Raw genomic sequence first — 27,075 nt, 5'->3', positions numbered from 1 at the left:
GGGCCGGTGAGCGCCGTGCCGATGGACCGTCCGCCGGGCCGCCGGCGGCTCCTGCCCTTCCTGTCCTCGGCCGGCTGCCCGTCAGCGCCGCGCGGGGGTCCGGGGCGCGGGGCTGCGGCGGCCCTGGGCGGCGCGTCACGCGCGTCCTCGCTGCTGCTCCTCCTGCTCGTGCCGCCCCCGCGCCTGGCCGCCGTCGCCCCGCGCAGGCCCCCCGCCGACCCCGAGCGCCCGCGCCTGGCGCCCCGCGCGCCCCCGGCGGGCCTCGCCCCGGGCGTCGCCTGGGCTGCCGGCGCCCTCCGCCTGTGTCGCCGCCGGGCGGCCGCCCTCGCTCCCCCGCGGAGAGGTGAGGTGAGGTGAGGTGAGGTGAGGGCCGGGCGGGGCCCCGGGGAGGGGCGGCGTTGGCGCGGGCCTCCGGGCAGGGCGGGGCGGCCGAGGTCGCCGGGCCCCGCCGGGCTAGGACGAAGGTCTGTGTGACCCCGAGGGCGGCGCGCCGCGGGGCGGGGGGGGCCGGGGGGGCGTGCGAGCTGAGGGGCGCGGCGCCGGGCCCTGCGGGTTCACCCCCGACTCGCGTGGACCTGTGGACTCCCTCAACACCAGTTGCCGGTTCTGGGCTCGGCCGGCGCTTTTCTGGGTGCTCGGGGCGCGCCCGTCCACGAAGCCCCGCAGCTCCCCCCCGGCAGACGAGATGATGCCCGTAGGGAGCTGCAGCTGGCGTGGGCACGACATTGACACGTACGTGGTGGAAGTGATACATGCTGCCCGGGAAGAAGTGGAGGTGCGCTTCCAGCTAGGAATTCATTTATTTTATTATTATTTTTTTTTCCAGCTAGGAATTTATTTATTTATTTATTTATTTATTTATTCATTCATTCATTCATTCATTCATTCATGAGAGACAGAGAGAGAGAGAGAGACACAGGCAGAGGGAGAAGCAGGCTCCATGCAGGGAGCCCGACGTGGGACTCGATCCTGGGTCTCCAGAATCACACCCTGGGCGGGAGGTGATGCTAAAAGGCTGAGCCACACAGGCTACCCAAAAGCGGGCGTCCAGCTATGAATTTTAAATGCACTTATCAGAATAGGATTTTTTGGTTTTGTTTTTTAAGATTTTTTTTTTTTTTTTTATTCATGAGAGACAACGGAGAGAGGCAGAGACACAGGCATAGGGAGAAGCAGGCTCCATGCAGGGAGCCCGACGTGGGACCCGATCCCAGAACCCCCCCATCATGCCCTGAGCCGAAGGCAGACGCTCAACTGAGCCACCCAGGCGCCCTTCAGAATAGGTTTCATTGAGAAGGTGGCATTTGATTAAATACTTGGAGGAGGTGAGGGCAGTTACTATCCTGCAGGAAGATGAGGGAAGCCTAGGCTCTATTTCCTAGATAGCAAATTGTTGAGGAAAATATCATTTGGAGTCATCTTTATTAGCAAAGGGCAAAAATACCGCTTATGGTGTGGGTCAGTAGCCTTCAGTAACCACACTGAAGGCTTTTTTTTTAATGCCTTTCTTAATAGAAATGCCCGGTAATTGTTGGTTTTTTGTAAAATCTAAGAATACCTTTGGGGAAGACACTTGATTGGGAGAGCAAAAATCTAAGAATACTGGGGAAGACACTTGATTGGGAGAGCAAAAAAGGGAAGGAAAGAAGCTTTACATATAAAGGGTGGGGAATGAGCGATGAGCTTTGTCAGTAATTATGACTTAGAGATGACTTTGGTCTTTATTTCAGTACTTTTGTACTTTGTTGCTCTTTTTTTTTTTTTTTTTTTTGGACGAGTTGGTAACTTGTGATTTATTTTCTGCTCATCATTCAAGACTGTGAGGCAAAAGGGAAGAAGAGTATTCTTTCTCATCGGTTTTCTGACATCATATACGGAAGGCAGTACTATTGGCTTAGGGGCAAAGGATCTCGTTTCTTCGGAATGAGGATGGATGCTTAAATACGGGGAAGCACCCACAACATAGTTAAGGAGCAAGCGTCAGCAAATGAGTTTTGTTCCTTTGCTTTCAGCCTGGTGATATGTTTGGTGCCAGGGTTCTCAGTAGGGCTCCTGAAACTTAAGGATTTATGAATAGCAAGTTTACACTTGGTTTCCTCCTCCATTCCTGGCTAACTTTGGGCTGCTTTTGTGTGTGTTTTTAATATCCTTTTGATATCCTGAAGGTCCCCCCAGAGGAGGATTTATCCATTACACTTTAACATAGCTCAGTTTACTTCCTGGTTATTAGTAGGAATTCATAGTTCTTGGGTCTTACTTTGTTGTCACAATAAAGGAGGAAAAGTGAGTCAGAGGTATTCTGAATGCCAGAGTATTGCTCCTCCTCAGGCTTTGCCCTTTGACAGAAGGCAAGATGGCATTCAGTTTCCATCAGCAGGAGTTGGCCTGCCAAGTGAGAAGTGGCCAGCCCTTTTCTCCACTTTTTAGATGATAGTACATATTGTGTTGAAGTAAGCTTGCAGTTGAAATGAATTCCAGTTGTTTTGGGCGAGAAAAAAATCTGTGGCATCTAAATTGGAATTAGTTCTTGCTTAGAAAGTAGTCATGAAAAAAAAAAAAAAAGAAAGTAGTCATGATACTTTATTTTGGGTGTGTGTGTGTAACTGAAAGAGATGTTTCAAACCACACAAATGATGATTTGTTGTTAGAAGTGAGAAATTTGGTACTAGAAAAATCCCATCACTCTTCACTGGCCAGTTCTAATGTTTTCAAGCTCCCTGACCTATGGGACAGTAGATCACAGTTTAAAAATGGGTGGGTTACCCTCTAGAGAGCCCCTTGAGACATTCAGTCAGTCATTCACCACTTTCTCAAGCTAGATCTGTTCTGTGTCAAGCAGATATTTGGAGTCTCTTCTCTTGGAGCCAGTTTTGTCTCATACTAGGGATAAAGAATGAAAAAAGGACCAGATTTAACTGAGCTAATTTATGTAAAAAGGGAAGATTATAGGTGAATAGGTAAAAGGAGTTGATTTCAAATTTTCTTTCTAGGGAGTCTCATGATCCAGATCCTAGAATTCTCTTAGAAAGTTATTTCTAAAAAAAAAACAAAACAAAAAAAAAAAACAAAAAACAAAGTTATTTCTGGCCTGCAGTATGCCAGGTTAGATGCTAACAACATGAAAATGACTAAGACTGGCTGCTCTTGGGATGTTTGGACTCACAGATGATACCGATGTGGAACTAATAGGATAAGTGCTGTGATTGAGCTATCTGAACTGAGCTATCTGAACATAGATAAAGAGCAATCAAGGCTGCCCTCTAACCTGGGTGGAACTGGCCGATCAAACCACACAGTGTAGCATAATGCCCTGCCCAGAACATAATAATTTGCTTAGCTGATTGTAAAATAGAGAGGTAAAAAGGATGCTTAAAATTTGTCATTTGAAAAAGGGAGGGCAAGCCAGACTTCAGGATGGAGCACCAAGGTATGCAAGTGCAGGACACAGAATAGCTTAGGTGACTGGAAAGAAACCTGAAACAGTAGGTGTTGGCTAATTAGGACAGGCTTTGTATTTGTGTGCCTTGCCAAGGACCCAGCACTGTAGGCTAATGGTTCTCTGAATGTAAGGGCCTTTTTTTTTTTTTTTAATCATTAAACTCAAACATATAACAGTTGTTGCATTTTATATATTGTCAGTCTGCAAACAGTGCTTGGTACAAAATGATTATTGGATCTCGTATTTATCTGGACACTGACTGTGATCCTCTTTCCAAGGTGGGATCCACTGCTATAGGCTTACAGACAAGCATCAGATCTCTAGGGTCCAGTCCATGTCACGTATCCTTTAGAGGTGAAGGATTAACAATAGGAGCTGGTTAGGTGAACTATCGTTCTGGTCACTTAGGGGATTTACTGGGAAAACCTTAGAATTTCGAGTTAGTAGTGACTTGCTTCTTCTACAAACCTGAGATCATAGAAAAGTAAGGACAAATATGTAGCAATATTTTCATACAGCTGTGTTTATTACGTTGAAATGAAAGTTTTTTTTTTCATATTGTCCATCTCTTTTTCTTTTGCTGTCAAAATGTCTTTCATAATGTTTGTAATAGTAAGGAGTTATTGTGTTTAAATGTTCTTTCTTGACAGAATTACTAATTGGACTTGCAATTGTTACTTTTTTTTTAAACTATATGTATGGTTCATGAAATACAAAAGCCAGAGAACTATTAACATCCTACCTTCTTCAAATGAGCACCTTGAAACAAGTTTACAAAATGAGTTTGATCTGTGGCTAAATGCACAGAAATTCATAGGAAAGGTAACATATAAATTATTAGAACACATCTCTCTAAAGAGGCTTTTTTTCATAGACATCACAAAGAAAGAAAACTATAGACGTCTTATGAGTAAAGACACATAAATCCTCAACAAAATGCTCACCAAATCAAATCCAGCAATATGTAAACAAGGAGTACACATCATGACCAAAGGAGATTTCTATCCTGAAAACAACAGGTTCATTTAACATTGGAAAATCAATTTAACAGAGAAGAGAGACCATGTGATCATCTCAAAAGCCATGGAAAAGGAATTTGACAAAATTCAGCACCCCATCATGATAAAAAGCACTTGACAAATTAGGAATAGAAGGGAACTACCTCAGTGATAAAGGACATCTGTAAAAAACCCACAGCTAGTATTATACTTAAATGGTGAAAGATGAATGCTTTCCCTCCAAAGGTCAGAAGCAGGGATATCTGCCATCACCATTCGTGCAGTGTTGTACTAGAAGTTCTTTTTTTTTTTTTTTTTTTTTTGTACTAGAAGTTTTAACCAGGGCAAGACAATGGAAAGGCCTCCAGATTGAAAAGGAGGAAGTAAAACTATCACTGTTCACAGGTGATGACCTTGTGCATGGAAAAGTCTAAGAAATTGAGAATACCATTAGAGCTAATTAACAAGTTCAACGAGAATTTAGGATACAAGATCAACATTAAAAATATAACAAAAGGGCAGCCTGGGTGGCTCAGCAGTTTAGCACTGCCTTCAGCCCAGGGCGTGATCCTGGAGACCCAGGATCAAGTCCCACGTCGGGCTCCCTGTATGGAGCCTGCTTCTCCCTCTGCCTTTGTCTCTGCCTCTCTCTCTCTCTTTCTCTCTCTGTGTCTCTCACGAAAAAATAAATAAAATCTTTAAGAAAAAATAACAAAAAAAATACAAAAATCAATTGCATTACTCTACACTAGAATGAACAGTCTAAAAAACAACTCCCTTTATAGTAGTAACAAAAAGAATAAAGTACTTAGGGATAAACTGAACAAAAAACTCATATGATTGACCCTTAGGAATGCCAACTCCCACAAAGTTGAAATACGTGTATAACGTTTGACTTCCCCCAAATTTAACCATTAATAGGTTACTATTGGCCAGAAACTTTACCATAAGAGAGAGACAACACATATTTTATATATTATGTGTTATAATATGTATTCTTAATATAAATTAGAGAAAATGTTATTAAGAAAATCATAAAGAGGGGCACCTGGGTAGCTTGGTCAGTTGGGTGTCTGCTTTGGCTTAGATCATGATCCTGGATAGAGCCTTGTCAGGCTTCCTGCTCAGCAGGGGGTCTACTTCCTTTCCCTCTGTTCCTCCCCTGCTCATGCTCAAATGCTCTTTCTCTCTCAAATAAAATTTAAAAACAAAAGAAAATCAAAAAAAAAATCATAAAGAAGAGGAAATACTATACTGTAAAAAATCCGTGTAATGAGTGGACTCTTGTGGCTCAAACCTGGATTCAAGGGTCAGCTGTACTGTGAAACCTACATTGAAGAAATTGAAGACCTAAATAAATGGAAAAACATCCTATGTTCATAGCTTGGAAGACTTTGTACTCCCCCAAATTGATCTACAGATTTTTTTTTGGATCTACAGATTTAAAACAAAAGTTTTAAATGTCAAAGTTTCAGGTGGCTTCTCTGTAGAAGTTGATAAACTGATCCTAAAATGCATACGGAAATGGAAGGGACTTGGAATGGCCAACGTAATCTTGAAAAAAGAACAAAATTAGAAAACTCCTTTCTGGATATAAAAACTACAGAGCTACAAGTAATCAAGACAATGTGTCCCTGGTATAAGGATAGATATAATTCAGTGGAATAGGATGGAGAATCCAGAGATGATTTACAGTCAACTGATTTTTGAGAAGTTCCAAGATAATGCTGAAACAACTAGATTTCCTCACACAAAAGAAGTTGAACTCTCATCTCACACGACATAAAAGTTAACTCAAATGGATCGAAATCTAAATATGAGGGGAAACTGTAAAACTCTTAGAAAAAAACTGGTATGAATCTGTGTCCTGGAATTAGCCAGTAGTTTCTTAGATGTGACACCAAAAGCACAAGTAATATACATGAATGAATGAATGAATGAATGAATGAATGAATGAATGAATAGGACTTCATTAAAATTAAAACTATTGTGGTTCGAAAGGCACCATCAAGAAGGTGAAAGCCAGTCCACAGAGTGGGAGAGAATATTTGCAAATTATACATATGATAAGGAACTTATATCTAAAATGTATAAAGAATTCTGAACAACTAACTCAATAATAAAAAGATAACCCAATTTTTAAAAAGATTTGTTTATTTATTAGAGAGAACATGTGTGAAAAGAGCAGAGGGAAGGGGAGAGAGAATCTCAAGCAGAATCTGCACTGAGCTTGGAGCCCGAAGTGGGGGTCGATCTCATGACTGAGATCATGAAACCAAGAGTCAGAAGCTTAACTGACAGTGCCACCCAAGTGCCCCAAAAGGTAACACAATTTTTTTAGATGGGCAAAGAGTCTAAATAGATGTTTCTCCAAAGAAGATATGCAGATGACCAATTAGCAATGAAAAGATGCTCAACATCATTGGCATTAAGGAAGTACAAATCAAAACTACAATGAGCTATTCTTATGCTTATTGCAACATTATTTACAATAGCCAAAATATGGGAGCAGCCCAAATGTCCATCGATAAATGAATGGATAAAGAAGAGGTGGTGTGTGTATATACACACATACACATAAAATAGACTTATTTAGCAATAAAAAGGAACAAAATCTTGCCATTTGCAGTGACATGGTAGAGCTAGAGTGTATAATGCTAAGTGAAATAAGAGAAAGACAAACACCATATAATTTCACTTGTGTGAGATTTAAGAAACAAATGAACAAATGAAAAAAGAGACAAGCCAATAAATACTCTTAATTATAGAGAACAAATATGTAAAAACCATAGTCAAAGAGACACATAAAAAATAATAAAATTTAAAAATTGTATTGGGATATCTCTTTACATCTACTAGGATGGTTATGATAAAAAAAACAATAACAAGTGTTGAGGGGCAGCCCCGGTGGCGCAGCGGTTTAGCGCCACCTGCAGCCCAGGGTGTGATCCTTGGAGACCCTGGAGACCCTGGATCGAGTCCCACGTCAGGCTCTCTGCATGGAGCCTGCTTCTCCCTTTGTCTGTGTCTCTGCCTCTCTCTCTCTCTCTGTGTCTCTCTGAATAAATAAATAAATAATTTTTTTAAAAAGTGTTGAGAATGTAGAGAAATTGGAACCCTCAGGTACTGCTGTTGGGAATAAAAAGTGGTGTAGCCACTTTGAGAAACAGTCTGGCATAACCTCATAAGGTTAAAGACAGTCACTCTATGATGCAACAATTCGGTTCCTGTCTGTATACCCAAGAGACTCAAAAACTTGTTCACACACAGAATCTCATACACAAATGTTCACAGCAGCATTGTTCATAACAGCCAAGAAGTGGAAACAACTCAGGTGTCCTGTCCTTAGCTGATGAGTGGGTAAGGAAAAACTGGTATATTCTTAAAACAGAATGTGATTCAGCAGTAGAAGATACAAAGTGCACATGATCATAAGGTGAATGAACCATGAAAACCTCACCTAAGTGAAAGAAACCAGTCACATGATACCACATCCCTTATGATTCTATTCATATGCAATGCCCAGCATAGGCAAATATGTAGACGCAGAAAGATAATTGCCTGAGGTTAGGGGAGTAGGGAGATTAGGGCTTGATAGCTGAAGGGTTTCTTTTTGGGATAATGAAAATGTTCTAGAGTTGACTGTGCAGAATGTTGCAGAATTCCAGTAAAAATCAAATTGAACACTTGACATGGGTGAATTGAATGGGATATAAATTTTCATCTCAATAAAGCTGTTGTTTAAAAGGGGGGCACCTGGCTGCCTGAGTTGGAAGTGTGTGTGACTCTTGATCTTGGGTCACGAATTTGAGTCCTACGTTGGGCATAAAGATTACTAAAAATAAACTAAAACCCACAAACCAATCAGGTAGGCTTTTAAGGTATGTGATATTCTTTCATAGCTTTTGTTTACCGTCAGATCCTGTTTTAAGCCTAATTGTTCTTTACATTGTAGAGCTAAGCCTTTCTGCTGGGAGCCTGCAGCTGGAGCACAGAAGAGATTTGGAGCACAAGAAGAGAGATTTCACCTCCTGCGGGAACAAGAAGCTCTACTTTGACACTCATGCCTTAGTTTGTTTATTGGAAGAAAATGGTAATTCTCCCGTTGGTCACTCAGTGCCACGGAAAAACACTATAAATTACGAGTTCTTGTTTTTTTGTTTTGTTTTGTTTTTAAGATTTTACTTATTTATTCATGAGAGAAAGAGAGAGAGGCAGAGACATGGGCAAAGGGAGAAGCAGGCTCCCCACAAGGAGCTCGATGCAGGACTCGATCCTGGACCTCGGGATCATACCCCATGCCAAAGGCAGACGCTCAACCGCTGAGCCACTCAGGCGTCCCATGAGTTATTATGATCTTATGTAGCTTCTATTTCTCTTTGATATTCAAGTTTACAGATAATCTTTTGATCAATCTCCCATTTTTTCAAGTTCTTAACTTTTTGTTTAAGAACATTTTTGCTGGGATCCCTGGGTGGCGCAGCAGTTTGGCGCCTGCCTTTGGCCCAGGGCGCGATCCTGGAGACTCGGGATCGAATCCCACGTCGGGCTCCCGGTGCATGGAGCCTGCTTCTCCCTCTGCCTGTGTCTCTGCCTCTCTCTCTCACTGTGTGCCTATCATAAATAAAAAAAAAAAAAAAAAAAAAAAAAGAACATTTTTGCTTCCGCCAGTACAGTACAGTGGAGACTTTTTGCACACATTTCCTCTTTGTCCATGAGAAGTATATTTTTAAAACATCACTCGGGAAGTATAGCATTACAGATGAAAATTTAGACACAAGCTAGCAAAACTCAGGAATGGTTCCTGTAACAACCACCTGAAGCACGAAAGTGGTAGTTTTTGATACTGCGATGTTGTGTGCTTTTAAAATTGTTATGAAATTAAGGGCGCCTAGGTGGCTCAGTGATTGAGCATCTGTCTGCCTTTGGCTCAGGACGTGATCCCGGGGTCCTGGGATCGAGGGGTCCCAGGGACCCTGGATCCTGCTTCTCCCTCTGGCTATGTCCCTGCCTCTCTCTGTGTGTCTGTCAAAAATAAATAATACCTTTTTAAAAAATTGTTATGAAATTAAAATGTTGCTGAGCAGCAATTGCTACAATTTTATCTTGTGGGGTTTTTTTTTAGTAGTCCAACTAATATTTTCCATTATTGCTGATAATTAAAGATTCTCCAACACATAAGATGTTTATTGAAAATGCATTAAGGACATAGGTAACGTTCCCATTTAATCTTATCTAGACAGACACACGAATTCTGATTCTCTATACTGTGACTCTTTACTACACTGTATAGATATTTCTCCAGTTGTACGTGCTCTTCTCTACAGAGCTACCATCTGTAGCTGTGCTTCTCTTGCCCAGGACAGATAAGTAGATAGAGTGAGTTCTGTACTTGGTTGGGGAGTTAGAAGCTCTGGGTTCGAGCTCTGCCTGGGCCCAGCTGCAAAGCCAGACAGTTTTCTCATCCTTCCCGGGTTCTTTTTTCTTTTTTTAAAAGATTTTTACTTACTCATTCGTGAGAGACACAAAGAAGGAGAGAGTCAGAGACAGGCTGAGGGAGAAGCAGGCTCCCCTGTGGGGAACCTGATGTGGGACTCAATACCAGGAGTCTGGGATCACACCCTGAGCCAAAGGCAGATACTCCACCACTGAGCCACCCAGGTATCCCTCATTTTTCTCTTTTTAAAATTTTACTTATTGATTTGAGAGAGCACCTATGTGCAAGAGCAGGGAAGAGGGGCAGAGGGAGAGAGAGAAGCAGACTCCCCACTGAGCAGGGAGCCCAAGGCGGGGCTGGATCCCAGGACCTAGAGATCATAACCTGAGCTGAAGGCAGACGCTAAACCTACTCAGCAACTCAGGCACCTCCATCCTTCCCAGTTTCTAAGTCCTCATCAGGGTGGGCACAATAAGAATTCCAAAGATTCTTTCGAGTATTAAAGAAAATACAGTGTACTTGAATGCACTTTGGAAAAACATATAATTTTCATTGCTTAGGCCTTTTTTCACCAAAACTACTTTGAACTCAGAATTTAAAAAAAATAGAAGTGAGAAGAGAGGCATCAGAAATTATGTGGATAAGCAGAAGTCATCCTGCTTTTTCCTTTTTTGTATGGACCTTGTGTTCTTGCATTCAAAGTAACCCATTGTAAAAAGCCATATTCAAGAGAATTAGGGCATTTCACCATACGCTAGGTGTTTGACAACAGTAAAGGAGCATCATAAATCTTATTAAATGGCAAAGTAGCTGCAATGGACTCGAGATGGCCACACATCCTCGTCCTGTTAACAGGTGAGGTTTATTTTCACACCCCCACCAAAAAAATATATTTTTTTACTTTTGATAAATAAACATTGTTTATGTTTAAAGTGTGATGTTTCGATAGATGTACTTCCTGCTTTTTTTATTTCAAACCTTGACCTACAAGTCTGCATATCTCAAGACCTGTATTCTGAAGACCCCACTGAGTGTAGGGCTTGAGGCTTCTTAGATGAATGATATCTAAGATGTCATAGGTTGAGGCCCAGATGGAAGCGTCTCACATCTTTTATCTTTGTCTTCTCCCACTTTCTGTCCTTGTCTTCTCTAGGGCTGCGTCTCTTGCTTCACAAAACTTCCTGCATGTCTGTAATCTCTCTAACCCATGTCTTGTTCTCTCATTTCTCCAAACATTCTTTTGTATTGGTAACCCGGTAGATTTTCAGGCCTAACTTCTGCTTTTTCTTATCCATTTCTCCTCCCACAGGTGGTTATAAATTATAAGGTTATGGAGTTTAGTATCAGCATAAGTTCTCCTCCATTCTTTTTCTTTTCTTCATAATTGCCAAACTAAAACTGTGTTTAATTGTGAACACTTCATAAGGTTTTAAAAATCACAAGACACATTTTCATTTTCAAAAAATTAGGAAGGTAAAAAAAAAAAAAAAATTAGGAAGGTAGAAAAGAAACAATTAATATCCTGAATCGCAGCGCACCAGAGTGAAACAACATTATTTACATTTTGGTGGGTAACCTTTTGGATAATTTTTCTAGATAGTCATGACCCACATGTTGAAAATTAGAGCATTTTGAATCAAGTGAAGGGAGTAGGTCTTTGGAGGTCTTTTGTCTCTTTTAAATCTTTGTCTTTGTTTCTTAATTATAGTCAGGGGCCACCTGGGTGGCTCAGTCAGTTAAGACTCTTGATTTCGGCTTAGGTCATGCTCTCAGGGTCATGAGATCAAGCCCCACGTCAAGGCTCTGCTCATCTGGGAGTCTGCTTGGGCTTCTTTCTCTGCCCTTCCCCCCAACTGGTACATGTATGTGTGTACTCTCTCTTTCTCTCTAAAATAAGTTTTAAAAAAATTACAGTCTGTATTTCTCATCCAAATTATATCAGTTATAACTTTATTCAAACAGATGTGCCTTTAATTATAAGAATCAGTAGGTTCTGTAGTTTTTTTTTTTTTTTTTTAAGATTTTATTTATTTATTCATGAGAGACACACAGAGGGAGAGGCAGAGACATAGGCAGAGGGAGAAACAGGCGCCCTGTAGGGAGCCTGATGTGGGACTCAATCCTGGGATTCAGGGATCATGCCTTGAGCCAAAGGGAGAAGCTCAACCACTGAGCCACCCAGATGCCTCTCTTCTGTAGTTCTTATGGATGGAAGCATTTAATAGAAAAAAATTACTTTCGGGGATCCCTGGGTGGCACAGCGGTTTGGCGCCTGCCTTTGGCCCAGGGCACGATCCTGGAGACCCGGGATCGAATCCCATGTTAGGCTCCCGGTGCATGGAGCCTGCTTCTCCATCTGCCTCTGTCTCTGCCTCTCTCTCTCTCTCTCTCTCTCTCTCTCTGTGACTATCATAAATAAGTAAAAATTAAAAAAAAAAAAAAAGAAAAAAATTACTTTCTAGGGACTTGGTTTTAAGCATCTTATTAGTATTTACAATGTAAAATATAAATTGCTATCTAAAAGTATTTTTTATTTGTAATTTTATTTATTTTTTAATTTAAGTTCACCTAATTAACATTACTAGTTTTGCAAGTAGTGTTATCTAAAGTTACTAAAAACAATGGCATTGGGGCACCTGGGTGGCTCAGTGGTTGAGTGTCTGCCTTTGGCTCAGGTTGGGATCCTGGGGTCCTGCATCGGGCTCCTCATGGGGAGCCTGCTTCTCCCTCTGCCCATGTCTCTGCCTTTCTTTGTGTCTCTCATGAATAAATAAATAGAATTTGTAAAACCACAAAATGATATCACTGCTGAGTTGGATTTTTCAATTCAGCATCATTTACTGAATATCAAAGAATATATTTTTCATCCAGACTGGCTCCCTCTCCATAAGCAATCGAAGAAGAAACTTGTGGAAGAAAAGTAAAAGAATGGATTTTACCTTTTAACATCAGATAAATGAACAGTGAAATTACTAATTATGTTTATGTGGTCAATGAATTGATGGATTTATGCTGGATATGAAATAATTGAGCTTTCCTGCTTAAGCAAATTATTCTTACTAATGTGTGCATCTTAAAATTAAGGAAGTCACGTTTTTATAGAAAATTTAGGCCATGGGGAATGAAATAATGATTACCTAGAACTTTTAAGTTACAAAAGCAGTAAATTGCATCTGTAATTTTGATTTTCCCTTTCTTTCCTTGACCACGCCACATTGCAGGCTTCCTCTATATCATGAGACATTCTAAGGAAACATGATTTTTCACAGCTAGATAGGACAGTAGAGGACACTAGCCCAGCTCTTTGTCTTACATGAAGAAACAGACTCAAGTGTGTCATGCTTGTCCAGAGTGACAGACACATCATAGCTTGGGACTCCAGTCTTTCTAAATTCAAACATTTCCCCCCCTTCTGTGAAGGGTTCCCCCCTCCTCCTACCAATAAATGGAGTCTCCAGAGTGTGAATGTCTTTTTGTGTTTGCTTAGGGTTCACTACTCAGCAAGCAGAAATCACTGTCTCTGCATTGGTCAAGATCACGGATGCCAACATGGATATCGTCTACAAGGATATGGTCACCAAAATGCAGCAGGTTAGCTTTGTTAGAGCACAGTAGCAAATTTAAAGTGTAAGGCTGGGATGTTATTTGTAATATATATTAGATAATATTCTACTGAAAAGCATATCATATTTTTAACCATAGTTGAGAGGCAAATAATTCCAGTGCTATAAAAAATATTTTTTAAGGGGCAGCAAGGTGGCTCAGTCAGATCTTAGCTTGGATCTGGATCTGAGGGTCATGAGTTCAAGCCCCACATTGGGCTCTACACTGGGGAGCCTACTTTAAAAAAAAAAAAAAAAGAAAAGAAAAAGTATTTGAAGCTATTTTGTCAACTATTGTAGACTCATGCTGGAAGACTCAGTAGGCTTGAAAATGGACTATTCAGTTTACCATACTTAACAAATGGAGATGTGGCTGGAATTACAGCAGTGTTTTCTTGAGCTGCTGGTCCTCAGGCTGTGCCACCCTTTTAACTGGCTCACTTGATGATGATACTGGACTTGAATCTTTATTCTTTTCCTTTCCTCATTCTGAAATAGAAAATGACCTTGCTGAACCTCTTTCCTCATATCCCACTTTTCCTGGTTTCTCACTAAGATGATTCTAGGTAGGAGGCAGACATCCTAGGCCAACTAGGTTATATGTTTTTTGTTTTTCTTTTCCTAGGAGGTCACTGTTCAGCAAATAATGTCTCAGATTGCTAATGTGAAAAAAGATATGATTATTTTGGAGAAGAGCGAATTTTCAGCCCTCAGAGCAGAAAATGAGGTAAAACTAGAGAGCCACTCATACTAATAAAAAATGGTCACTCTTGAGACATTGAGACATGATATGCATGGACAAAAGTGCACGTGTTAGATGCGTTTTTACAAAGTGAATTCGTTAAAAGAACACTTGAAGGAGGCAAACGTGTACTAAAAACAATTGTGTTACTGGGGCACGCAGGTGGCTCAGTTGGTTGAGATCTGACTCTTGATCTCAGCTCAGGTCCTTGATCTCAGGGTCTTGAGTTCAAGCCTCACATTGGGCCGCAGCCTGGGGAGCCTACTTTAAAAAACAATTGTATTGCTGATTTTATGTAACTTCTAAGATGAATTAAAACTGATTTCAAGGTAGGCACATGCGTTGTAATAACGTCCTGGCAGGAGAGATAATCATGTCTGCCACTAAGGCTTTTCAGCTCATTTTTCATTCTGAATACAACCAGGTTCATGTGGAGTGAGAGTTAGAACTGTGCACAAAAACATCTAATGTGTGTTTATTATCAAGTTGTATGTCTTTTTTTCTAACCTTCTAGCCATATCCTTGACTTTTTTTTTAATGTGTTTTTAGAAGATAAACGTGGAACTACATCGATTAAAACAACAAATAATGGTGAGATCCTCAGTCCTGTTTGTGTGCTTATTGGCAGTTATATAGGCATAGTAATAAATAATGTAAGAAGTACTTTAGGTGTTCTTAAAAACTTAATACCATGTTAAATATTTGTATAATATGTCTTAAAAGTACACACTGGAAGATTTAGCAACGACCATGTTCAGTGAATAAATGAGTGATGTCTGTAACCAAATTCATTAAGAAAATTATGTAGGATGAATGAAGTCATCTCTAAATTTAAAAATGGTTAGAAGTTGCCACCTGGAGCCTTTAGGTTCTGTTAGAAAAGACTGGCTTTAGAGAATTACATGTGATTTCAAAATGCTTACTATGCCAGCTGTTTGGATTTCTTTTCTTTCTTTCTTTTTTTCTTTTTTTTTTTTAAGTGGAAAGGACATGGATGTTAAGGAAGAAAAGGTTCTGACGAGTATCAGAAAGAAGGCTTTATTTAAACCAGAATTCCATATTTTCCTTCTTTGAGTCCATCTCTGCTTTCCAGAGTTGTCCCGGGAACAGCTTGAGTCATAAATTCCCTAAGGGGATGACACTGAGACTCTGGAGGTTCAAAGTAACAGTAACCCACAGCCCCCTCTGGACCAACTGAAGCTTTATAGAAGAGGGTCATGTGTATATATATGACTGGGAAGTCCCAGGATTCACCTCCCAAGAGGGTTTCCATTTCTCACTTTGGATTTCTCTCTCTGTTTGCCCTCCTGCTAGGATGAAGTGATCAAAGTCCGAACAGGATACCAAGTTAGACTTCAATCTAGAAAAGAGCAGAGTGAAGGAATTGGTATGTTCCTTTATTAAACACAGAGTATGAATTCATCTCTTTGCAGGATGGAATGCTTGGTCCGGTCTGAACATACAGATAGTTCACCAGGTCTGTTAAACATTTACCTGTGTATCATTGTCAGACACAGTTTTCTCTTTAATTTTACTTTGGCATAGCTTAAATTTGATGCTTTCAAAAATGAAATGAAAAGATTGGGAGGCGCCTGGCTGGCTCAGTCAGTAGAATGTGTGACTCTTGATCTTGGGGTCATGAGTTCAAGCCCACATTGTATGTAGAGATTACTTAAAAATAAAACCTTAAAAAAAAATTTTGTTTTAATTAAGATCTTGGTTAAGTCAAGTTTGAATCTCGTTTTGTTTCAGAGAGAGACTAAATTATGTGTAACTTAGACATTATCAAAGAAATCAAACTCAGTCTAATTTAATTTAACCTTAGACCTCCCCAGGTCCTGATTTTTCTTTTTTGGGGGGGGGGCGGGGGGAGTCCTGATTTTTCAAAAGTTAAATTGATCATCTTTTTTTTGATCATCTGTCTTTTTTTTTTTTAATTTTTATTTATTTATGATAGTCACACAGAGAGAGAGAGAGAGGCAGAGACACAGGCAGAGGGAGAAGCAGGCTCCATGCAACGGGAGCCTGACGTGGGATTCGATCCCGGGTCTCCAGGATCACGCCCTGGGCCAAAGGCAGGCGCCAAACCGCTGCGCCACCCAAGGATCCCTGATCATCTGTCTTGAATAATATTAAATTAGATGCTACACTGAAATTCAAGATTAAAAAAAATATTTCTATACTCTTTTGTTTTAGAGAAATCTTAATGACTTGATTGCATTGTTTTGAAATGCAAATTATAAAAAAAAGAAATGCAAATTATAAATGAATCTTTAGGTTGCATTCAATTGAAATTTCTGTTTTATTTATTTATTTATTTATTTATTTATTTATTTATTAAGATTTTATTTATTTATTCATGAGAGACAGAGAGGGAGAGAAAGGCAGAGACATAGGCAGAGGAAGAAGCAGGCTCCATGCAGGGAGCCCGATGTGAGACTCAATCCCAAGACTCTGGAATCATGCCCTGGACCGAAGGCAGACTTTTTTTTTTTTTTTTTTTTTTTTTTATTTATTTATTCATGAAAGACACAGAGAGAGAGAGAAGCAGAGACACAGGTAGAGAAAGAAGCAGGCTCCATGCAAGGAGCCCTATGCGAGACTCGATCCCGGGACTCCAGGATCATGCCCTGGGCTAAAGGCAGGCACTAAACCACTGAACCACCCAGGGATTCCCGAAGGCAGACATTTAACCGCTGAGCCTCCCAGGTGTCCATCAATTGAAATTTTTAATTGGGGAAAGTACTTCGGTACATTTGTTACCAAAAAGATATCAGAAATGTAGGTTGTAAGTAAGTAGGCTGAAAGGTACTTGTACCTGTACAGTTAACTTATGGGGTCGTATACAGGACCCAAGAAGGCTGTGCAAATACCATTCTGCCCATTTGCTTTTTCAAAAATAATGCATGTAAGTACTATTTTTTCCCCTCAAAGTTTTTACAACACCTTTTTTTCCATTTTTATTTCATTCAGTTATAATTGACACAGTGTTCTATTATTTTCAGTTGTATAATAATGATTTGATCTTTGTATATATTGCAAAATGGTCACCACTGTAAGTCTAGTTACCGTCTCACCACACAGTTACAAAACTTTTTTCTTCTGATGAGAACTTTTAAGATCTATTCTCTTCACAACTTTCAAATATTACAATACAGTATTATTAACTGTAGTCACCATGCTGTACATTACATCCCAGGACTTAACTTATTTTACAACTCTATGTTTGTACCTTTTGACCCATTTCACCCACCCCATAGCTCCAACCTTTGGCAACCACCATTCTGTTCTCTGTATCTGTGAGCTTGGGTTTGGGGTTGGGGGGCTTCTTTTTGTTTGGGGGGAAGTTTTTTTAGATTTTAGATTCCACACATAAGAAAGATCATACAGTATTTTGTCTTTCTCTTATTTCGCTTAAGGTAATCACCCAGGGTCCATCCATGTTGTCACAAATGACAGGATTCCCTTCTTTTTTTATGGCTGGATAATGTTCCATTATACATATCCACCACATTTTCTTCATCCCTTCATCCATCAGTGGACACTTAACGTCTTCCGTGTCTCGGCAATTGTAAATAATGCTGCAGTGAATATGTACGTTCTAACAAAGATAACATTGAGTCGCCTCTAGTGACTTAACTCATCTATCTTCTTGTTCAGGCTTTATTTGAATGTGATAGCAATAGTTAGATACCTTCTCTCTTATTAGAATAGTGAAAAATAGGGCATGTAAAGCATCTTTTACTAACACAGAACTGGATACACCTATAGAAACCGAATGTGCACAATTGTTTGTTGTCTTCTGATATTTCACAGTTTGCTTTTAACCGGAATATGCGACGATGATAAAGGAAGTCAGTACTGAAATTCAAACAAGTTCTTAACTCTTCTGGAACTGCCTCTGGATTTCAGGAGTTAAGCTGAGCTTTGTAGTACAAAATAATTATTATACCCATGTCCCTTTGTTGTCTCAAAAACCACTTTTCAACCATAAAGATGAATTCACCTAATATCACTAAAATACTTAAAAGTCAGTAGCATACAATTAGTCTCTAAAAAAGAAGAAACTCTTTGAATTACTCTTTGTCCTTATGGATTGTGTACTTAGCAAAAAATCTGAAGGCACTTGATTTGGGAAGATGCCCATAGCTAAGGAAGATGTAGGACTGATGAACATGGGTGAAAGCCAGTGAATTGATGGGATTTATTAACTGAGTTGAGAAGTGGTTCTTGGTAATCCTGAACTTAAGATCACTGTGAAGTACAGGACAATAGTGTGTACTCTCAGGGTGCGCTGGTGAGGAGGACTGGGACCTTCCCACTCTGTATAGTGTTTCAGTTACATAACTGGTGATACTTACAGCCAGTTTCAGAGCAGTATGGCCTATAAACTGCTTTGTGGTGCAGGGAGATAGAGTCACCTGATGTTATTTTAAAAATGGTAGCGTCTAGATACAAACTTTTCTTTTGTGGCCGGGTCAATAAAGACTTGGGGAGATGTGGAAAAAATCTAGTCTGCCCTGCCCTCTAGTGGCAGTTCAATGCATAACTCTTTCTTCATCTGAAACCCTGACATTTGAAGATGGAGATGAGCATTCTTTCTTTGGTCCTAGACTAGTCTTTGGTTTGGGGTCATAGGTTTTTTTCTCCTTTTTTAAAAAAAAATGTCTGAGCCATATTGTTTTTATACTGTAAGTCCCCTGGTAGTTCCCGGGGAACATTTTATAACTAGAAAGATTCTAATACTTAAGCATTCATTTTCTCCCCGATAACAGGGTTAATTTAGTAAAGAATTAAATGCTAATTTTTCATTTAAATTATAGATTTTCATTTGTTAAATTAAATCCCATACCCATTGCTGAGGAGAGGCGTGTCTGATTTTTTGTCTCCATGTCAACAAAATTGCACTAAATCTTTGCATAAATGTTAATAGCCAAAGGCAAGATACCACTTTGATTCTGGGTAGTGCTAGTCCGTTCTTTTAGTGATACTGGATTGTGACAACACCCAAGTGGGTTGTTGTTATTTAATTAAAACCAACATGTGATGGTTTTGTGCATTTCTTGTACCGATGTACTTATGGTGTATCCTTAGGCAATGTCTATGTCACATAATAATATTCCTTGAAACTATTTTTTCCTCAACTTTATAACATTTCTATCTTTGTCTAAGTTTCAGGCAGTGACCAATTTTGTGATTGTGATGGGTTAGCTCTCAAACTAAATTGTTCCCCACTTTCTTCAATCCTCTCAAAGCCAAAAAGCACATGACTCAGCAGCCATGCAAATTGGTCTCCGGGGAATGCTGTTATACAAGTAGGAGGGGCCCAATGACATCAGAGCAAACAGATGACAAGAGCAGAAGAGAGAGGTGAAGGGTGACAAAGGGAATCCAGATACTGGAGCAGTGAGTGGCTACAAGGAAGAAACTTCAGAAGACACATCTAATGTGTCAAGTAGGCTCCTTGATTCCAGAGGTGATTTCTGGTATCCTATATTCTTGAAGGTACTGAGACCAGAATATTTAAGGCACAAGAGAAGGAGGAGAGGAAGAAGAAGATAAATCATAATCTGACCTATGTTACGTGTTTGTTTATTTCAGTACTCATTGAATGAAAGGAAGCTGCTGGAAATGAGGACAGAAATGGTGGCATTGGTAAGAAATAAGACTGACTTTTCTTAGTCATAGTGTTCATCTTGGCTTCATCCTATGCGTGGTTACTGCCCTTTGTAATGATGTGTTATGGGAGGGTACGTGCAAGTTTTATGTCCTAGGGTTTGTTTTGTTTTAGTTGTGGTAAAGTATACATAAAATTACCATCTTAACCATTTTTTAAAAGATTTTATTTTTTTATTTGAGCAAAAGAGAGAGACAATGAGTGGTGGGGAAGGGCAGAGGGAGAGAGAGAGAAGCTGATTGCATCAGCCCCTGATGCAGGGCTCGAACCCAGGACCCCAGGATTATGACCTGAGCTGAAGGCAGATAGTTAACTGCCTGAGCCACCCAGGTGCCTCCTCCATCCATCTTAACTATTTTTAAGTATACAACTCATTGGCATTAGGTACATCCACATCATTATACAACCATCATTGCCATCTACCCACAGAACTCTTCGCATCTTGTAGAACTGAAACTCTCCCTGTCGACAACACATGACTTGCATCCCCTTTTCCCCCAGCCCGTGGCCACCACCAGGACTATGTCTGTCTCTATGAATTTGGCTACTCTAGGGACCTCATATAAGTGGAATCATAATATTTGTCCTGGCTTCTTTCACGTAGCATAAGGTCTTTAAGGTTTATCCATGCTGTAACCTGGGTCAGAATTTCCGTCCTTTTTAAGGCCAAATAATATTCCACGTATGAATAGATCATGTTTGGATTATCTGTCAGTGAACAACTCGGGTTGCATCCATCTTTTTGCCATTGTGAATAATGCTACTATGAACATGATTGTACAGATATCTGTTGGAGTCCCTCTTTTCAGTTCTTTGGGGTATGTACCCAGAAGTGTTGTACCAGAGAATTTTTTTTTGCACTTACTTGATTATCTTTTTTTTTTTTTAATTTTAATTTATTTATGATAGTCACAGAGAGAGAGAGAGAGAGGCAGAGACATAGGCAGAGGGAGAAGCAGGCTCCATACACCGGGAGCCCGACGTGGGATTCGATCCCGGGTCTCCAGGATCGCGCCCTGGGCCAAAGGCAGGCGCCAAACTGCTGCGCCACCCAGGGATCCCCTTACTTGATTATCTTAATGAAAGTTCAAATCCCAGTGATGGAAGACTAACAAAGAATGGAGATTTTAAAATTATTTTTCAAACTTATGGCATACATTACTTTTTTCCATCTTATGGACCTCTGAAACTTGGAAGATACTTGGAGGAAAACCTTTGACACAATTTTCTACTCATCTGGGCCTTTATTTCCTTACTCATTACCTGAATTATTAGCCATAAGAAACTAGAAGTGATCCTTGAACAATAGGGAGGTTAGGGACCTTCCCATGCAGTCAAATCTGCGTGTAACTTTGAACTCGCCAGAAACTTAACTATTAATAGCCTACTGTTGACTAGAAGCCTTCAGATAATATAAAACGTCAATTAACACATAATTAACATGTATATTATATGTGTATTATATAATGTATTCCTTTTTAAAAAAAGACTTATTTTTGAGAGAGTGTGTGTGTGCGCGCGCACGTACATGCACACACCAGGGTGGGGAGAGGGGCCAGAGGGGGAGAGAATCCCAAGAAGACTTGGGTTCATGATCCCATGACCCTGAGATCATGACCTGAGTAGAAACCAGGAGTTGAATGCTTAACCAACTGAGCCAGCCAGGCACTCCTATATTACATAATGTATTCTTACAATAATAAGGTATGCTAGAGGAAAAAAATGTTATTAAAATCATAAGGAAGAGAAAATACATTTACAGTACTGTACTACGTCAAAACAAATCATGTAAAAGTGGACCCATGCACTTCAAACCTGTGTTATTCAAGGGTCAATCTTTCTTAACTTGTCCTAGGATTTTAGTTAATTATTTCCAATGCTTTTATGCATTATTGAAATAGTACAACCCCTTTATAACATCAGGCAAACTCACCATCCTTTAGGGGCATTGGTTATGTATCTAGTTTAATTGTATTTTATTTGATAGAGAATACAAAGAGGCTTTTGGTATAACCAAGTCTCCTAATAAAACACTTGGTATTTGATCTATGAAAAAAAATTGTAAGATTATCTAAGATTGCGTTCACTTTTTTTTTTTTTTTAAGATTTTATTTATTTATTCATGAGAGACACAGAAGCAGAGACATAGGCAGAGGGAGAAGCAGGTTCCTCACAGGGAGCCCAATGTAGGACTCGATCCTGGATCCCGGGATCACAACCTGAGCCAAAGGCAGGCACCCAACTGCTGGGCCACCCAGGCGTCCCTACATTCACTTTTTAAAGCATTATTTGTATACTTCTCATTAAGAAGAATTTAGAAAGATAAGACATCTTTATTGTCATTGAGAACAATGCTGACTTGTAACTTTAATCTTAATTTGTAGAGCAATCTAAAGTTTACAAAAGCATTTTACAGATTATTACGTTCAGTTGTCCAGATAGCCTATGTGAAGGCAGGGCCAACAGTTTGTTTTTGGGGTGTTTGGTTTTCTTTTTTTCTTTTTTCTTTGCTTTTTTCTAATTAAACAGGCCCAGACATTGACGGGATGAGCACTGGGTATTATTCTATATGTTGGCAAATTGAACACAAATAAAAAATAAATTTATAAAAAAAAAAAAAACAGGCCCAGAGATGCTAAAGGCCCTAACCAATGCATCCTAGCATGAAGATAGTAGAACTAAAGCTAAAGCCCACATGTCCTTAATCACCCCACCTTTCCCTCAGACTGCCGCCTGCTGTTGAGGGTCTCTAGGACAGAGGGAGCCAAGGGGATAGCAGGTATATCTCAAGTGGTTTAATGCTGTGAATCTCTCTTTTAAAAGCATGCCCAGCAAGATCGGGCGGTCACCCAAACAGACAGGAAGATAGACACTGAGGTTGCTGGCCTCAAAACCATGCTGGAGTCACACAAGCTTGATAACATTAAATATTTAGCAGGTAAGCTCTTGTATCTAGGTAGTTCAAACAAGCTGAGAATAAATAAAATTTGGAAAATTAGTCAAAGATGAATACTGTGTTTCATCGATTCTAATACATTTTTTCCCCCACATTTTAACATCTCTGATATTCGAAGGCAGGTTTTGATATCCAGTAGATAGAGTATCATACAATAATCAGTATTTTTTTTCCTTAGTAGTAAAATGTGTCTTGCAACTGAGAATCTTAAATTTTGTAAGGTACTATCATTGAACTGTAGTTACTTGGAATTTTTTTTTAGTGAAATTCAAGGCAATATTTTATGGATGCTTTCTGCTTCACTTGGGGACACTCTTTGTAAGGAGTTATTTTGGTTTTGCAATTTTTTGAGCCAGAAGAGTGAATGAAGATTTCCTGTATAAAAATAACTTAGCAATTATTAGAACTCATATTTAACATTTTGGATTAATCAATATTTTAAGTCATAATAGCATTTAGAAGTGGAGTTTTGTTCAGGAAGTTTTAAAGGGTGTGTCCCTCTATAGTACATTTATATATGCTTTGTGATCACAGTATTTATGACTTTCCCTGAAAAGTTTTATTGAATATTGGATACGTTTTTACTTTGAAGATAATTGTAAAGGATGGAGTGTTTTAATAGGCAGGTGTCAAAAAAAAAAAAAATAGGCAGGTGTCTTGTGGAATGTGGCACCTCAGCAAGCAACCTGAGCTGCTTACATTTGTTTTTTCTGCTCCGTGGATAGGTGGATAAGCATCTATATATTTTCTTAATAAAAAGTTGATCCTTTGGTAACTGTTAACACAACTAATCCTTTGCTCATTTTTTTCTTACAGGGTCTGTATTCACGTGCCTAACAGTAGCTCTGGGATTTTACCGCCTGTGGATATAATAAAGTGTCTTTTTAAAGAGATCCCAATTGTTTTGCCTTAAGAATACCAGATTGCTGTGCCTTTTCTCCCCACCCCCCACCATTTCCACATTTTAACCCTCGTTTTGATTTATTGTATATTATCTATTTTATGCAGATTATGGACATATAACCAATGAACGAATTCATAATGGTTCCTTTCGTCTTTTTTGTTTAGTTGCCTTTGTAACAATGAGTGGTGGACAAAGCACGAAGACCCCACTCAGCTGGACCAGTGAACTTGCCAACAGTAAATATTATGACTCTCTACAATTTTAAATCTTCTGTCACATAGAGGATTGAGGGGGGCGTCTCCACCTAAAAGGCACATCTGGTTTCACTAAGTACTAAAGAATCACCCAAACTAAACCAAGAGCACCGAACCCTCTGTACCTAGTAACCCCGTCCTTCCCTGCAGCCAGTCAGGTGTAGTAATGATTCACCTGTACTATCCCCTAAAGGAATTTTTTTCTTTGAATTTCCATTGTCTTAGTAAGTTATTGTCTTGGTTATTTTTCATATGTCTCTCAGCTAGAAAGTTTTATTGCCTAATGAAGTTTTATAATTATGATAGGGAATCTTTCTCTCCCATCCTCTCCCCATGGCCTAAGAACTATATCAATACTCCACTTCTGGCATTGCCTACCCAGAAAACTTGATAATTTTCAGCATGGATGTCCCAGTTTGTGAGACAAGTTCTCTTTCCTGCTGGTCTTCATCTGCTTTGTATACAAGAGAGGCACTCAGTTTTCCTTCTGTAGCAATATCTAGATATTCAGATAGCATCTGCACTTCTTAGAAAGTCTTTAATGAATATGCCTTTGCCAATTACAAGCTCAGATTGTAGGCTTTAAAATTAGAGAGCTGTCATGCCACGTATTATCCTAATCAAATTTGATTCCTTTGGTTGGTAAAGACACTCTCATGCCTACCTTCTATTTTTTAAAACAAATCTCTAGATACAGCCGGGGTTCTTTTAGGGAAGCACATTCTCATGTTATTTGAATGGCCTGGGAGAGAATAGCACTTTAAAAACAAGGACATCGAGAGCACGTTTGTCTTTCTCTACATACACACGTGCGCAAAATCTGGTACAATGGGGAACCACAGACATGCCTGTTGATGGAACTGTGGAATAAATCACCCATTGTCACTGTTCTGACTGCATTGCAAGAAAGTTACCTTTGTCCTTTGGATGTCAAACTTTAGAAAATGTAAGTCATTGCCTTTTTTAAAACATATGTTTAGCACGAAGCTGCTGAACTCCAGATGAGCCTGAAAATCAAGTATTTTGGCATTCGTAGTATCAGTTTCAAAGTGAATAATGATTTGATTGTTTTCAACTTGGTCCAAGATTATATCAACTGCTTCATAAAATACTGTAGCAATATGTGCTTCCCCTTTCAGAGAAGTCCCAGAAAATACTGCACATTTAGCAGTTGCCTTAAGTATTAACAGATTTTAGCGAGTAACATCCCATTAAGACCACATTTACATTTGCAACTACTTGATAGAGTTATAACTATGGTAAGAGTTTGGAGAAAGAGCCTGGAGCACAGACATTCTTCCAAAATTAACAGAATCCCCAAGAGGAAAAAGTGCTGTATGCAATTATGTCTCAAAGTAAACACTGATTTGTATAGCTTAAAAACAAGCAAAGTGACCTTATTTCCCGGTAAAATATTTTTTGAATGACATTTGGTGGGGTGATACTCTTTCATCTGCCAAAAGTATTCCAAATGACAGTCCTACTGGTTTATGGTGTGCTGCACCAGTCACTGAATTTGGGCCTTGAATTTTACTGTGTACAGAACAGCCTCGGGAAAAAATGAACTCAATTTTGGTGGCTCAGATTGCATGCATATATGGAAGTCAGGGGGTTTGGGACTGTGTTCCCATTGTTTGGCCAAATGCATACTATTTGAAAAGCATGAGCCAGAAATAGAAGCATACCTTTCCCACTGCTAGCTGGCCTAGACTTCTGGGGGGAGCACAAGCATGCTGGGACTGGACACAGTGGGACAACTTCCTGAACTAGCCTGGCTCGGGATTGCCATCGCTTTGGGATTTAGGCCTTAGCCTAATTTCAGGAGATGCCTAGTACGACTTGCAGATAACCCGTGTGTACCACCTGGGAAATCAACCAGAGCCAGATACTGCGAACATACCCCTGTAGGCACAGGTGCCTTAGCTACAAACGCCCAAAGCAGAACATCAGATGGATAGGATCTGTATTTCATTTCCATTCTGAGGGGTTCCTCTACATTCCTACTTTCTTCTCTCTCCTTTTCTTGTTTAAAAAGCCCAAACTCTAATTCTACTCCTTTCCTGTTCCTTTAATAAGCAAAACCTGTCTGCCTATACATTTCTTTACAGGAAACAGGATTTTGATTTTTCTGGGCTGTTCTTACTCCTTCAGCTGGTTTTTTAGCTTAATATCTAACAAAACTAAATCTGAGTTGTATTCATTTTTTCCCTTAAGTATGCCAAGTACCTCAGTTGAGAAGTCAAGTTCAAGAAGAAAGGCTTGACTCAAACCAGACATCTTGCTGGAATTTGTCTCGGAACACTCTAAAAATAAAAATCCTGAGCCACAGAGAACATGTCCCTGCCTGGGTTGTCCCCAGCTCAGCTCGTGCTTTTACCTCTGTAGCTGCATTTAGTGACATGAGCTCCCCTCTCGTGTTCCAGCCTTCTCCGTCGCTGCCTCTGCCTGTTAATTAACCATGTCAGCATGGGCGAGCGTTTCTCTTCCCCCACCCTGCAAAGCTATGTTGATACTGTTGGCATCATTTCCAAACAAGTATCACATAAATGGTAACTACAGTAGAATTCATGCCTAGGAAACATTGGCTTTAACCATACGTTTATCAAATTTGTGGCTTTTCTGACACTAAAGCAACAGCATGTTAAGCACGATTTATTCTTGATGTATTCTTTATGCTTGAGAATGTTTAGCCTTTCACTGAAATTTTATTTGGAAAATATCTTTACAGATTTACACTTATGTTCTTCCGATTATAACCCAAATGATTTATTAACCCTTTTATCACATAAGCAAATATTCAGTTCCATTTTGTTGTATAATACAGTAGGCATAATATTTTTATTATCTAAAATATTTAATTATTTCTGTGTGACTACTACACTTTTCATTCAAATTATTCAATGAGTAGGCAAATCTAGAACAACTTGTGCCTGCACTGTGTTTTAATGTTACTCCCTCCATTGTGTATGATAACACTGGTGTATTATAAGAAAACCTTAAAAATTGGGTTTGTATAGACAACTTTGAAAGTGCTTACTTATAAAATAAACTTTTTATTCAAAAGAA

The 27,075-nt window shown here is 39.6% G+C and overlaps 1 protein-coding gene across 1 annotated transcript; it reads left to right on the top strand.

Moving 5' to 3' along the window:
- The first annotated feature begins 21 nt into the window (after nucleotides 1–21).
- MCUR1 (mitochondrial calcium uniporter regulator 1) lies at nucleotides 22–27,075 on the top strand. Its single transcript, XM_038583969.1, is given in 10 exon segments — nucleotides 22–343; nucleotides 8,393–8,530; nucleotides 13,362–13,465; nucleotides 14,102–14,203; nucleotides 14,768–14,809; nucleotides 15,533–15,556; nucleotides 15,558–15,605; nucleotides 19,820–19,873; nucleotides 22,719–22,833; nucleotides 23,668–27,075. Coding segments are annotated over 10 exon segments (1,005 nt in total). The 3' UTR covers nucleotides 23,724–27,075.

The sequence above is a fragment of the Canis lupus genome, chromosome 35 (assembly GCF_011100685.1).
Source record: "Canis lupus familiaris isolate Mischka breed German Shepherd chromosome 35, alternate assembly UU_Cfam_GSD_1.0, whole genome shotgun sequence".
Taxonomy (NCBI): domain Eukaryota; kingdom Metazoa; phylum Chordata; class Mammalia; order Carnivora; family Canidae; genus Canis; species Canis lupus.
The sequence above is the reverse complement of the archived record's forward strand: the minus strand, read 5'-3'. Positions and strand labels throughout refer to the sequence as shown.